This window comes from Henckelia pumila, chromosome 3 (genome assembly GCF_033568475.1).
Source record: "Henckelia pumila isolate YLH828 chromosome 3, ASM3356847v2, whole genome shotgun sequence".
NCBI classification, from domain to species: Eukaryota; Viridiplantae; Streptophyta; class Magnoliopsida; order Lamiales; family Gesneriaceae; genus Henckelia; species Henckelia pumila.
This window is the reverse complement of record NC_133122.1, coordinates 137417500-137428970: the sequence shown is the minus strand read 5'-3', so window position 1 is coordinate 137428970 and position 11471 is coordinate 137417500. Positions and strand designations below refer to the sequence as shown.

Sequence of the window (11471 nt, the reverse complement as noted above, 5' to 3'; positions counted from 1 at the left end):
ATGACAATACTTTTCCGAACGTTGGCGCTTTGGGTTATTCTGCATTGGGCGAGGGGGACGCAACAATCCTTGTTTTTCAGCCACTACCAGTATATCGGTCAGACGTGCATTGAGGGGTGTATTCTGGAGACGGGGGCTCTGTGCTGTTCGCTTCTCGTCTCGCTTTCTAATATCTGGTTTATCTTCTTCTCTCTTTCTTTTATTCAGGTAGTGTGGTTCAATAGATTCTTCAACCCGAATGTATTTCTCAGCTCTTTCCAGTAATTCCTCTAGGTTTTTGGGCGGCCTTCCCGCTATTGATTCCTTAAACTTCCGATGACGCAAGTTTTGCTGCATTATTCCAGCTAACAAATCATGGTTCACGTGTAAGACTTCATGCACCGCATGAGTAAATCGCCGAACATAGTCCCTCAAACATTCTCCTTCTTTTTGAATGACTGTGAACAAATATGCTGCTGTTTTTGGGTATTTTTTGTTAATTGAGAATTGCTGGATGAAGCAGTCAGTAAGTTGCTCCAAATTGGCAATAGATCCAGAGGGTAACTTGTTGAACCATGTGTGTGCTCTTCCAGATAATGTTGTTCGAAAAATTTTACAGTATGCCGCATCTGTGATATCATACAAATCCGCTTTCGCGTAGAATTTGTCAATATGGTCTTGGGGGTCACTCGTTCCATCGAACTCAGGTAAGCTGGGGATTTTGACTCCCTTTGGTAATGATTCAGATAATATGTCATCAGTAAAGGGGCTTCGGCGTGACGGCAAAATTGCGGACATATTCTCTCCAGTTATATGTGTGCGAGATCCATCCTTCCGAGCTGGATTAGTGATCTTGTTTTCGCCAGAAATGTCATGAACTGTGTGAACACTTGCTTCACCGTCTTTCTGAGTAGTATTTTTCTTGGTCCCCCCTTGATCTTTATCATTCACTTTAGATTTATCTTTATTTGGGTCTCCGTTATTAGGGTCAAGAGATGACGAGCCTTCAGTCTGAGCCTTTTTCTTGCTGCTTTTGCGCTTGTGGGTTTCTAGGTACTGAGCAACTGCATCTTTTGCTGCAAGTGCGGCTGTGTTTTCCATTAGCGCAGTCAAGTCTTCACGGGTGAGAGTAATACTCGGCGGTGCGTTTCCATTGTTAACATTTCCTTGAGACATTTTTGAAGTAATATGTGTTCTCAATGACGTAGTGAACGGTTTCCCACGGACGGCGCCAAGCTGATGAAGCCAAAAATCACTTGTATATGACACGTTGCTTCCGCAAAGTTCGGAGTATCAACAAATCCTTGTGTGTTCCCGGTGGAGATCTTCGGTGGGTTGTTCCTACGTCACAAAACAAAATCAGAGGAGCCGGGAGGGTTCCCGGCGAAGGCACTCCGACGCTCAAGTCAGTTATTACTCAAGGAATAATAATCGAGAGTAGAGCGATATAGTGCTTAAGAAACTGTGTACCTTAATAATGAGGTGACTTGAGCTATTTATAGATATTCGGAGTGTTTCACGGGCTCGAGCCTCTTATGGGCTTTTTTAGAATTCAGGGCCTGCTTGAATTAAATATATATAATATTTAAATAAGCTTGGGCCTCACAAATATTTGGAGTGGACCTTCATGATGGGGCTCAGGCCCAGTTGAATTTTTAGGTGTAACCTATCAAGGATTATATTGGCGATGTTCAACGCAGCCAGGTCCAGCCGCCAATGGACACTGTCAGAATTGTGCCAATGGGAATTTTCAAATTGTCTGGTGGCTAAAGTGTTGTCCCCCAAGATGCTAAACCAGGAGTCCTTTAAACAACAGATGCCGCGCATCCTTCAAGTGCTCGATAGTGTTGAGATTAGTACGGTGGGTGATAATATATTCATCCTCGACTTCCATTCCCCGCGAGACAGAGCCCGGGCTCTAAAGGGCGGTCCTTGGAATTTCTTCCGAGACTTGGTTATATTTGCGGAACCAAAAGGAATGCTAAACCCAAGAACCATGGTATTTGATGAGATATCAATTTGGGTTCAGTGTTATAATCTTCCTCTGGCATGTATGCATAAAGACGTTCTCCAGAAAGTGGGATTCCAGATTGGTGTGGTGGAAGAGGTGGATACTCGGGAGGATGGATTCTCGACTGTGAGGTATGTGAAAGAGTGGGTGCCCAGTGAGCCAACTTGTGGCTATGGGCTTTGATGACTCTTTGTACAAACGATCTTTTGTTTAATGTAATTTACACTTTTATTAATGGCAATGACTTTATCTTTCTTCATATTGTTATATTATGATATACTATTGTTGTTTTGATAAAGACCTTGAATATACTATAGTGTATGTAAGATGTGGTAGAACATGGGGATGTCTATCATGAAATACATCTTATAGTCACTGTATATTCTAAACTGTTCCTAGTCGATTGAGCCGTCCGATAATAAGGATAAGGATCGCTCGAGTTTGAGACTAGCATTTGCGATGCGGAGTACCACGTTTCATTGGTAGGGAACATGGAGATGTTCGAAGTATGAAAATGGATATTCATAGGATGAATAATCGAACTACCCTATCCGGACTTTCCAAGTGGTTATCACTTATCGAGTGGATAAAGTCCGCGGTTTTGGTTGTACACCATTAGTCCTTACTACTTGAAACATCATGGAGACTCTATATGCTAGTACTGTGCTTTGACTCGTTTACCGACTCTATGGGGGTCATCAGGTGTCGGGATTGGGTACAGTTACAATACATATAGGAGTCGATGCATTGTTGTCAAGGATTCACCACATACTTGCGAGTGTGGATATCCTATGCGATCTGAGGAGATATTAGTGTGACGAATCTCTGGCCAGAGTACTTGATGTGATTTAAGAAATGGTTTCTTAGTAGCACATGCGATGTCACTAATTTGATCTTCAAGATGTATTGCATAGTTATCGAATCTTGAGTGACTCTCGATATACCAATGGTTGTTGATTCGATCGGGATATATGGATGAAGGGACCGTACTGTACGCTAACCAAAATCTACTGGTTCTTGTAGGCACTATCAGTGATACCTAGGGAATCATGGGGCGATGTTGCTAGGCGCTTTACCATGATTCGTTGGGCAAGTCGGAAATCGTTGTTCCGAGTCACAAGGAGTTGTGAGCCCACGGCTAGCTGTATCCCTGAACCATTGAGGGTCACACAGTGTAATGAAATTTTAATCCCCGTTGAGATAGTTAAATTTAAAGAGTTAAATTTAATGAATAAAGAAGTTGGACTTCTTAAATAAGAGTAAGGGAGTAAGATTTCCTAAAATGACATAGGGATGTACATTTTTGGAAACCACTGAATTCGGATTCAGGAAAATTTATCTTGACTTTAAAATGTGCAGAAATGGTTTCTGTGCACATTGGTAAAATCGGTTTATCAATCGGAGTCACGATGAATTTTATATTAATTTCTGAACATGCGGGCTTTGCTTGTCGGGCCTGAACTTATGACTAATGGGCCCTAAGGTGTTAGTGACCTGCATTATAAATAAGTTATTGCAGTACAGAAATTACACACAACTGGTCATAATTTGAGAGACAGAAAATCAAAAACCCTAGCTCTCTCAAAAGAAATTCGGCCGCCCCCTCCCTTCTCTGCGTGAGAAATTCCGGTCTGTGATTTTGAATTGCAGTCTGGAATAGCGAATCAAATTCGTTTATTCTCTTCGTAGAAAACTTCTGATAGATTTTCTAGTGCAATCTATCAGAGGGATTAAACCTCCATTCGTGGACCTGATTGAAGGAGTTCATCAGTTCCTGGGAGAGACAACAAGAGCAGAGAAATCTGTTGGAGTCCAATAATCTCGCTTCGAGATTGAAGGTAAAATTTAATAATAGTTATTTAATTTTACACACACTTATAATTTAATCGTTAAACGGTTGATACCCACACTCCATAATAAAATTTTTAAACTTCCGCTGCACCGGGTATCAATCATGATTGATCTGAACGCCAGTTTTCCAACAGTATGCACGAATTCGAATTCGTATGAATGTTTCTAAGCCCCTGAAGAAGTACATTAGGATCTCTTCGTCTCGAGAGCCTGAAGAAATAATTGTACCCCTTGTTTATGAGAGATTACCCGATTTCTGTTATAATTGTGGCTGCTTAGGCCATTCCTTTCGAGATTGTGTCTCTGAACCTTTGAAATTGAAATTGAAAGGGTTTGCTCCAACTTCTGGAGGGGATTGGAGGATGGTAGGAAGAGGATGCATTGGTCTACTTGGAAATTTTTGTGCAAGCCAAAATGTATGGGAGGCATGGGTTTTCGACATTTGGAATCGTTTAATAAAGCACTTTTGGCTAAACAGATTTGGAAATTATCACTAAGCCTGATTCCTTAGTGGCTCGAGTTCTTAAAGCTCGCTACTTCAAACACCAGGATATAATGTCGTGCTCCATTGGTACCAACCCTTCGTTTGTATGGAGGTCCTTTATGTGGAGCAGACCTCTTCTTCAAAAGGGCTTGGCATGGCGAGTGGGAGATGGATCGAGAATAGCTACTATTGGAGAAAAATGGGTCTTTGGAAAGGTAGCTCAGTTGTCTTCTCACCTTCTTTTGAATGACCACAACACAGTGAGTTGTCTAATTGAGCATGGCAAATGGAATGAACATCTTGTTCGCCAACTTTTTATGCCTCCTCAGGTGGATGAGGTGTTATCTATCCCTCTATTCTCTAGTCAAGCTACGGATCAGCGCTTCTGTATTTTTGATCCAAAAGGAAACTATACAGTGCAAGAGGGATACAAAGCAGAAATGGGTTTCTTCGAACCTCCTACGTCGAGCTCGACCAGTCACTATAGTAAATGGTGGAAGTTCATATGGTCTCTCTCAATCCCTTCGAAAGTGCGCATATTTTGGTGGAGGGTGCTACATCATTTCATCCCTACTCAAGTTAACTTGCGTTCGCACCATGTTCCTGTCCAAGGTTTTTGCCCTTTATGTCACTTTCACAGTGATTCTACCAACCATGCTTTATTTGATTGCCCTGCTATTATCTCGAGGTGGAAGGTAACAGAATTTTGGCCTCTTTTGAAAAAAGTTAAGCATCTTGATATATGGGATATATTCATATGGTTGTATGACAAGTTGAGTGTTCAAGAGTTTGAAGTTTTCGCGATGGGAACTTGGGCCATCTGGAACGATCGACTTCAGTTTCTGCATGCTAATGATCACCGAGCTTTGTCGAGAGGCCTTGAGAAGAGCAGCGATCTGTTAAGGGAGTTTCAATCAGCGAGAATGGCTCTCCAGATTGTTCCCAGATCCAGTATTTGTGTACCACCGAACTCTTGGTCAGCCCCTCCAACTGATCATCTACGCCTCGATGTAGATGCGGCATACAATGACAGTACAAAGAGCTATTATTGGTGGGGTGATTAGGAATCATGTGGACCAGCCGGTGGTTGTTTTTGGGAGAAGAATTCTTGAACCTATCTCTGTGTTATATGCTGAATTAGTCGCGCTACATGATGGTCTTATCTTTTGTAGGAAAATTATCTGCAGCTACATATGATCTCATCGGACTCCCTCGTGGTAGTGCAAGCAGTCACTTGACAAGCGGAGGATAGGACTTTTACTGGTGCTATAGCTGCAGATGTAAATCGTCTACTTCATCGTGCAGATCTTGCTTTTATTACGCATGTCAGTCGTTCGGCTAATGACGTTTCTCATGCTATTGCTAATTTTGCTATTTTTGCCCCCTCCCACTTTGTTTGGGTCCGGGGCAGCTTTTCTTTTTGGTTGATAAATCTTGTAATTAAAGACGTATTTTGCCTTGATTAATATTACAAGCTTTATTAAAAAAAAAATAAAAAATAAAATAATCTATACTATTATATAAAAGATGTGCCTATTATAGTAACTACTTTGAGGACACCAAATTTATTTATTTCAAAATTACCTTTTTCTACCCAATATTTAACTAAAAACTTCCCACTAACTCCATGATTTACTTTTAAAAAAAACTTCTCCCTGCATTTTTTACTAGTAATAATAATGCAAGAAACAAAGTCTTCCCCAATGGGACCATTTTCCAATATATTATTATTTCAGAATTGTCCTGTTTCATTGTCCTGTTTAATAAATTTTTATTTAACTCAACACCGTCGATTGTTCGGCATATTTGATTTATACATATTTGACGCTGTCAATATGCAAGTATAAATATTAATTTTTGTGTAAAATATAAATTACGTTGTGATATTTTTTTTATCAGATATTGTACTCGAGTTCTTGTTTCAATTTAGTTTGGGAAAAATTTATATGTATATTATAATATAAAAGAGTTTTGGGTTTTAGTCATGTAATCAATATTCAAAAAAATGTCAAGTGTGACGAAATGACGATATCAAATTTTAAGTATTACGAGTTTAAATGAATATACGAGTTAAAACATGAAAAATATTTTTAATTTTTATTAAAGTTTTAATTATCTCCTAATAGTATTTAGGCTAAATAACACATAATTCTCGTATTTTTAAAAGCACAAAAATCTCAATTTTTTAATTTTTATTAGTGTCTATTGTCTATCACAATGCCACATAAAAATTTCTAAATATTGTCTAATTTCTTTGTCAAATTGTAATTCGATCTCATGATCTCATCTGCTTTATTCATCTCATCTTCCATATCATACAATAAAAATTCATTTTTATCTGGCTCCCCTTGACATGTAGGCCTTGAACACAAAAATTTTGAAGGGAAGGATTTTGAAGGAGATATGACAGATGGGTTTATTTGATTTTGAATAAGGTTTTTTTTTTTTTTAAAAAAAAAGGTTTTGATAGATAGATTTTATTTTGTTTAAAAAATTAATTTTAATTTTTTTTTAAAAAAAATATATGTAGAGGGTATTTGACAGAGCTTATAAGCTCTTTAAATTTGTTTACCAAAGTTTTTGTCAAACAACTTGTAAGCTGTCAAAATAAGTTGTTTGATAACTTAGGGTCACCGTGTACTATTCTTTATTTCAAATTAATTTTTCCACGTCGCAAAAACTTATCGTCTTATCTAAAGTTATGCATATCTTTTTGTCCATTATATCAGCTTACCTCTCCTAAACCCTAATCACTTTTCTCTTGATCTAATATTTTCAATTTCTTCACAGAATCAACTGCAAATGGCAATCTCATCATATATTCTCAATGCTCTTCTCGTTGATTTTGAGTCACTCTATGGAATGAACAACAAAGGAATCACTACAATTTGTGAAGAACTTGAGAACTCAAGTCTTCGCTCTTTTCTAGAAACCAAATCTTTGCACTACTATCAGAAGGATATAATAGTATCCTTGTACCACAAATGTATCCTAGCCGATGATGGAAAAATACTATTATTTGTTGGAGGACACCTGGTAGCAGTAGATGAAGTATTCTTTGCAGAAACGTTCAGTTTACCATCATCTGGATTGTGGATTTCAATACTGTTCCTGCTAATGATCTTACAGAGATGCAAACTAATTTTTCAAATTCTGATAAAGCTATCTCACTCTATGCATTCAAACGAGAATTAAAATTTGAATTCCAAATCCTTACTGATATCGTTGAAAAAATTCTTCTCGCGAAAGGAGGATCTTTTTCTAAACTGATAGTTGAGAAGTTCAAAGTGATGACGGCAATTGTCAAGGGTATATCAAAATCAACTGGAGCAATATTCTATTCAAAATCTTTATTCAAATGATGACTGTATCCAAGCAATCACCAGGTTTTGTCTCTCAAATCAGTAGACTATTCGAAATTTTGGGAGTCACTCTTCAAGAAACCTCTCTTAAACACAAGTTGAGAGTGTTGAACTTTGAATACTTAACCAGCTTTCACTCAAAGGAGTCTACCGATCCTTCTACCCCCCAAAAATCAAATACTAAAGTCAAGAAAAACATAAAAAAATAGGAATCTCATCATTGATGATAGCGAGGAAACTGACAGTGAGGAGATCTTGAAGCCTCAATCGAAAAAGTCAAGAACTCTACAGGTCAAGCCTACAAAATCTCCTACCAAACTGTTCATCTCCTTGGTTCCTAAATCTTCAGATATTTCTACTTCAGTAGCTCCAAGGTCATTTGATGAAGCACTCGGGGATCAATGCTTTCAAACTATAACTGATCCCAAGGGAAAACAACCAATGGTTATAGAACCACTTCAAATCATTGAACCATTCCAATAATCACAGACAGATGAAGATTCAGAAGATTTTGTCAAATTCTCACAAGCTTAATTCCAAACAATTTCAGCACCAATATATTTACCTCCAGCAAGACCAAAAGGGGGTTTATCATCAACAAAAATAGTAGAGTATACACACTCTGGTCTTGATCTGCAGATAGGAAAAACTCAAAATTTATCGCTTCTTCTTCAAATACTGAGAGGCCTTCTAATGTCATTCAAGTTCAAATTGACTTAACCATGGATGAAGTTCTTGAATATACCGAATAGAGTACTGACACACTTTATGATGAATGATATAAATATAGAACTTCCACATTGGCCAGACATCTCAAGAAAAAAGGCGAATTAAACAGATTTGTTAGATATGAAGAAATTGTACTAAGAACAATCAAAATGATGATAGTTCAGAAGCCATGGAACGAAGGAAATACTTCTTTGATCTCATGAGAGTCAAGAAACTAACTCAAATTCTTGCAGAACTCCAAAATAATTATGATCCTACCGCCAAAACTGCCTATGAGGATAAATCAGTCTTTACTCGGCTACATAATGATCTGATCACTCTTCAGATGAAAGTTAAATTTTGGAAAACTGACAAGGAACTGGTCATCCCAGAGCTTTTTGTTTATAAGAAACACAAGACACGATCTAAATCCCGATCCAGAAACAAAGAAACCACAAATACTCAACACTCAACTGCATCCTCTACACATATAGTTGACCAAGTCTTTGAGGAAATTCAGAAAGAAGTTTCCACAGCTCTAGAAGCAAAGGATCTGCCATCTATTGAGCAACATATGCATGTTTCAAAAACTGAGTTAGTTTTACCTGAACTTCAACTGGTAAACGTGGATGAAGTTATTTCTCAAGTCACTACTCATATTGAGTTTGAAGACCAACAACCAGCTCTTGTGTGAAAGAGTGGGTGCCCAGTGAGCCAACTTGTGGCTATGGGCTTTGATGACTCTTTGTACAAACGATCTTTTGTTTAATGTAATTTACACTTTTATTAATGGCAATGACTTTATCTTTCTTCATATTGTTATATTATGATATACTATTGTTGTTTTGATAAAGACCTTGAATATACTATAGTGTATGTAAGATGTGGTAGAACATGGGGATGTCTATCATGAAATACATCTTATAGTCACTGTATATTCTAAACTGTTCCTAGTCGATTGAGCCGTCCGATAATAAGGATAAGGATCGCTCGAGTTTGAGACTAGCATTTGCGATGCGGAGTACCACGTTTCATTGGTAGGGAACATGGAGATGTTCGAAGCATGCAAATGGATATTCATAGGATGAATAATCGAACTACCCTATCCGGACTTTCCAAGTGGTTATCACTTATCGAGTGGATAAAGTCCGCGGTTTTGGTTGTACACCATTAGTCCTTACTACTTGAAACATCATGGAGACTCTATATGCTAGTACTGTGCTTTGACTCGTTTACCGACTCTATGGGGGTCATCAGGTGTCGGGATTGGGTACAGTTACAACACATATATGAGTCGATGCATTGTTGTCAAGGATTCACCACATACTTGCGAGTGTGGATATCCTATGCGATCTGAGGAGATATTAGTGTGACGAATCTCTGGCCAGAGTACTTGATGTGATTTAAGAAATGGTTTCTTAGTAGCACATGCGATGTCACTAATTTGATCTTCAAGATGTATTGCATAGTTATCGAATCTTGAGCGACTCTCGATATACCAATGGTTGTTGATTCAATCGGGATATATGGATGAAGGGACCGTACTGTACGCTAACCAAAATCTACTGGTTCTTGTAGGCACTATCAGTGATACCTAGGGAATCATGGGGCGATGTTGCTAGGCGCTTTACCATGATTCGTTGGGCAAGTTGGAAAGTGTTGTTCTGAGTCACAAGGAGTTGTGAGCCCACGGCTAGCTGTATCCCTGAACCATTGAGGGTCACACAGTGTAATGAAGTTTTAATCCCCGTTGAGATAGTTAAATTTAAAGAGTTAAATTTAATAAATAAAGAAGTTGGACTTCTTAAATAAGAGTAAGGGAGTAGGATTTCCTAAAATGACATAGGGATGGACATTTTTTTGGAAATCACTGAATTCGGATTCAGGAAAATTTATCTTGACTTTAAAATGTGCAGAAATGGTTTCTGTGCACATTGGTGAAATCGGTTCATCAATCGGAGTCACGATGAATTTTATATTAATTTTTGAACATGCGGGCTTTGCTTGTCGGGCCTCAACTTATGACTAATGGGCCCTAAGGTGTTAGTGGCCTGCATTATAAATAAGTTATTGCAGTACAGAAATTACACACAACTGGTCATAATTTGAGAGACAGAAAATCGAAAACCCTAGCTCTCTCTCAAAGAAATTCGGCCGCCCCCCTCCCTTCTCTGCGTGAGAAATTCCGGTCTGTGATTTTGAATTGCAGTCTGGAATAGCGAATCAAATTCGTTTATTCTCTTCGTAGAAAACTTCTGATAGATTTTCTAGTGCAATCTATCAGAGGGATTAAACCTCCATTCGTGGACCTGATTGAAGGAAAGCTTGTTCATCAGTTCCAGGGAGATACAAGAAGCGCAGAGAAATCTGTGTGGTGTCCAATAATCTCGCTTCGAGATTGAAGGTAAAATTTAATAATAGTTATTTAATTTTACACACACTTATAATTTAATCGTTAAACGGTTGATACCCACACTATGGAATTGTTCCATAATAAAATTTTAAACTTCCGCTGCACCGGGTATCAATCGTGATTGATCTGAACGCCAGTTTTCCAACAGTGGTATCAGAGCCAGGTTGCTCAGATCAAACGATTAAATTAATCGATTGTACAAAAATTTTTGGGTCTTGGTTTTTTAAAACAAAATAAATATTTTAAATAAAATTTTTTTTTTTTCGGGCAAAACCCGGGCAGCGATTGGATCGCTGCCCGGTGGGGCAGCGACGGTCGCTGCCCCAGGCGGCGCACGGCGCCGCCCAAAGGGGGCGCACAGCGCCGCCCACGGCGGCGCACGTCGCCGCCCAGGGCAGCGCACGGCGCCGCCGCGCCCACGGGTGCGGGCCGGCCCGGGAGTGTCCCGGGCGGCCCGCGGGAAAATTATTATTTTTTATTTAAATTAATTTTAATGTGTTAAAATTTTATTTTTGGTCCGGTCAAAAATTGTTTTTGATTGGTTCACGAGGCATCGGATCGAATTGTTCGAGTCCGAAAATTTTAAAATTGATTTTTGGATGAATTTGAATTTTTGGAAAATTTTAATATTTTATCCTTAAACTGAATTTTGAAATTAATTAT

At 38.6% G+C, this 11471-nt stretch overlaps 1 protein-coding gene across 1 annotated transcript; it reads left to right on the top strand.

The window, feature by feature from the left end:
* The first annotated feature begins 1657 nt into the window (after window positions 1–1657).
* Window positions 1658–5655, top strand: LOC140892897 (uncharacterized). Its single transcript, XM_073301934.1, has 2 exons — window positions 1658–2121; window positions 4172–5655. Exon 2 carries the CDS (start codon window positions 4397–4399, stop codon window positions 5387–5389), a length of 993 nt encoding a protein of 330 aa, XP_073158035.1. The 5' UTR covers window positions 1658–2121; window positions 4172–4396; the 3' UTR covers window positions 5390–5655.
* Window positions 5656–11471: the final 5816 nt, after the last annotated feature.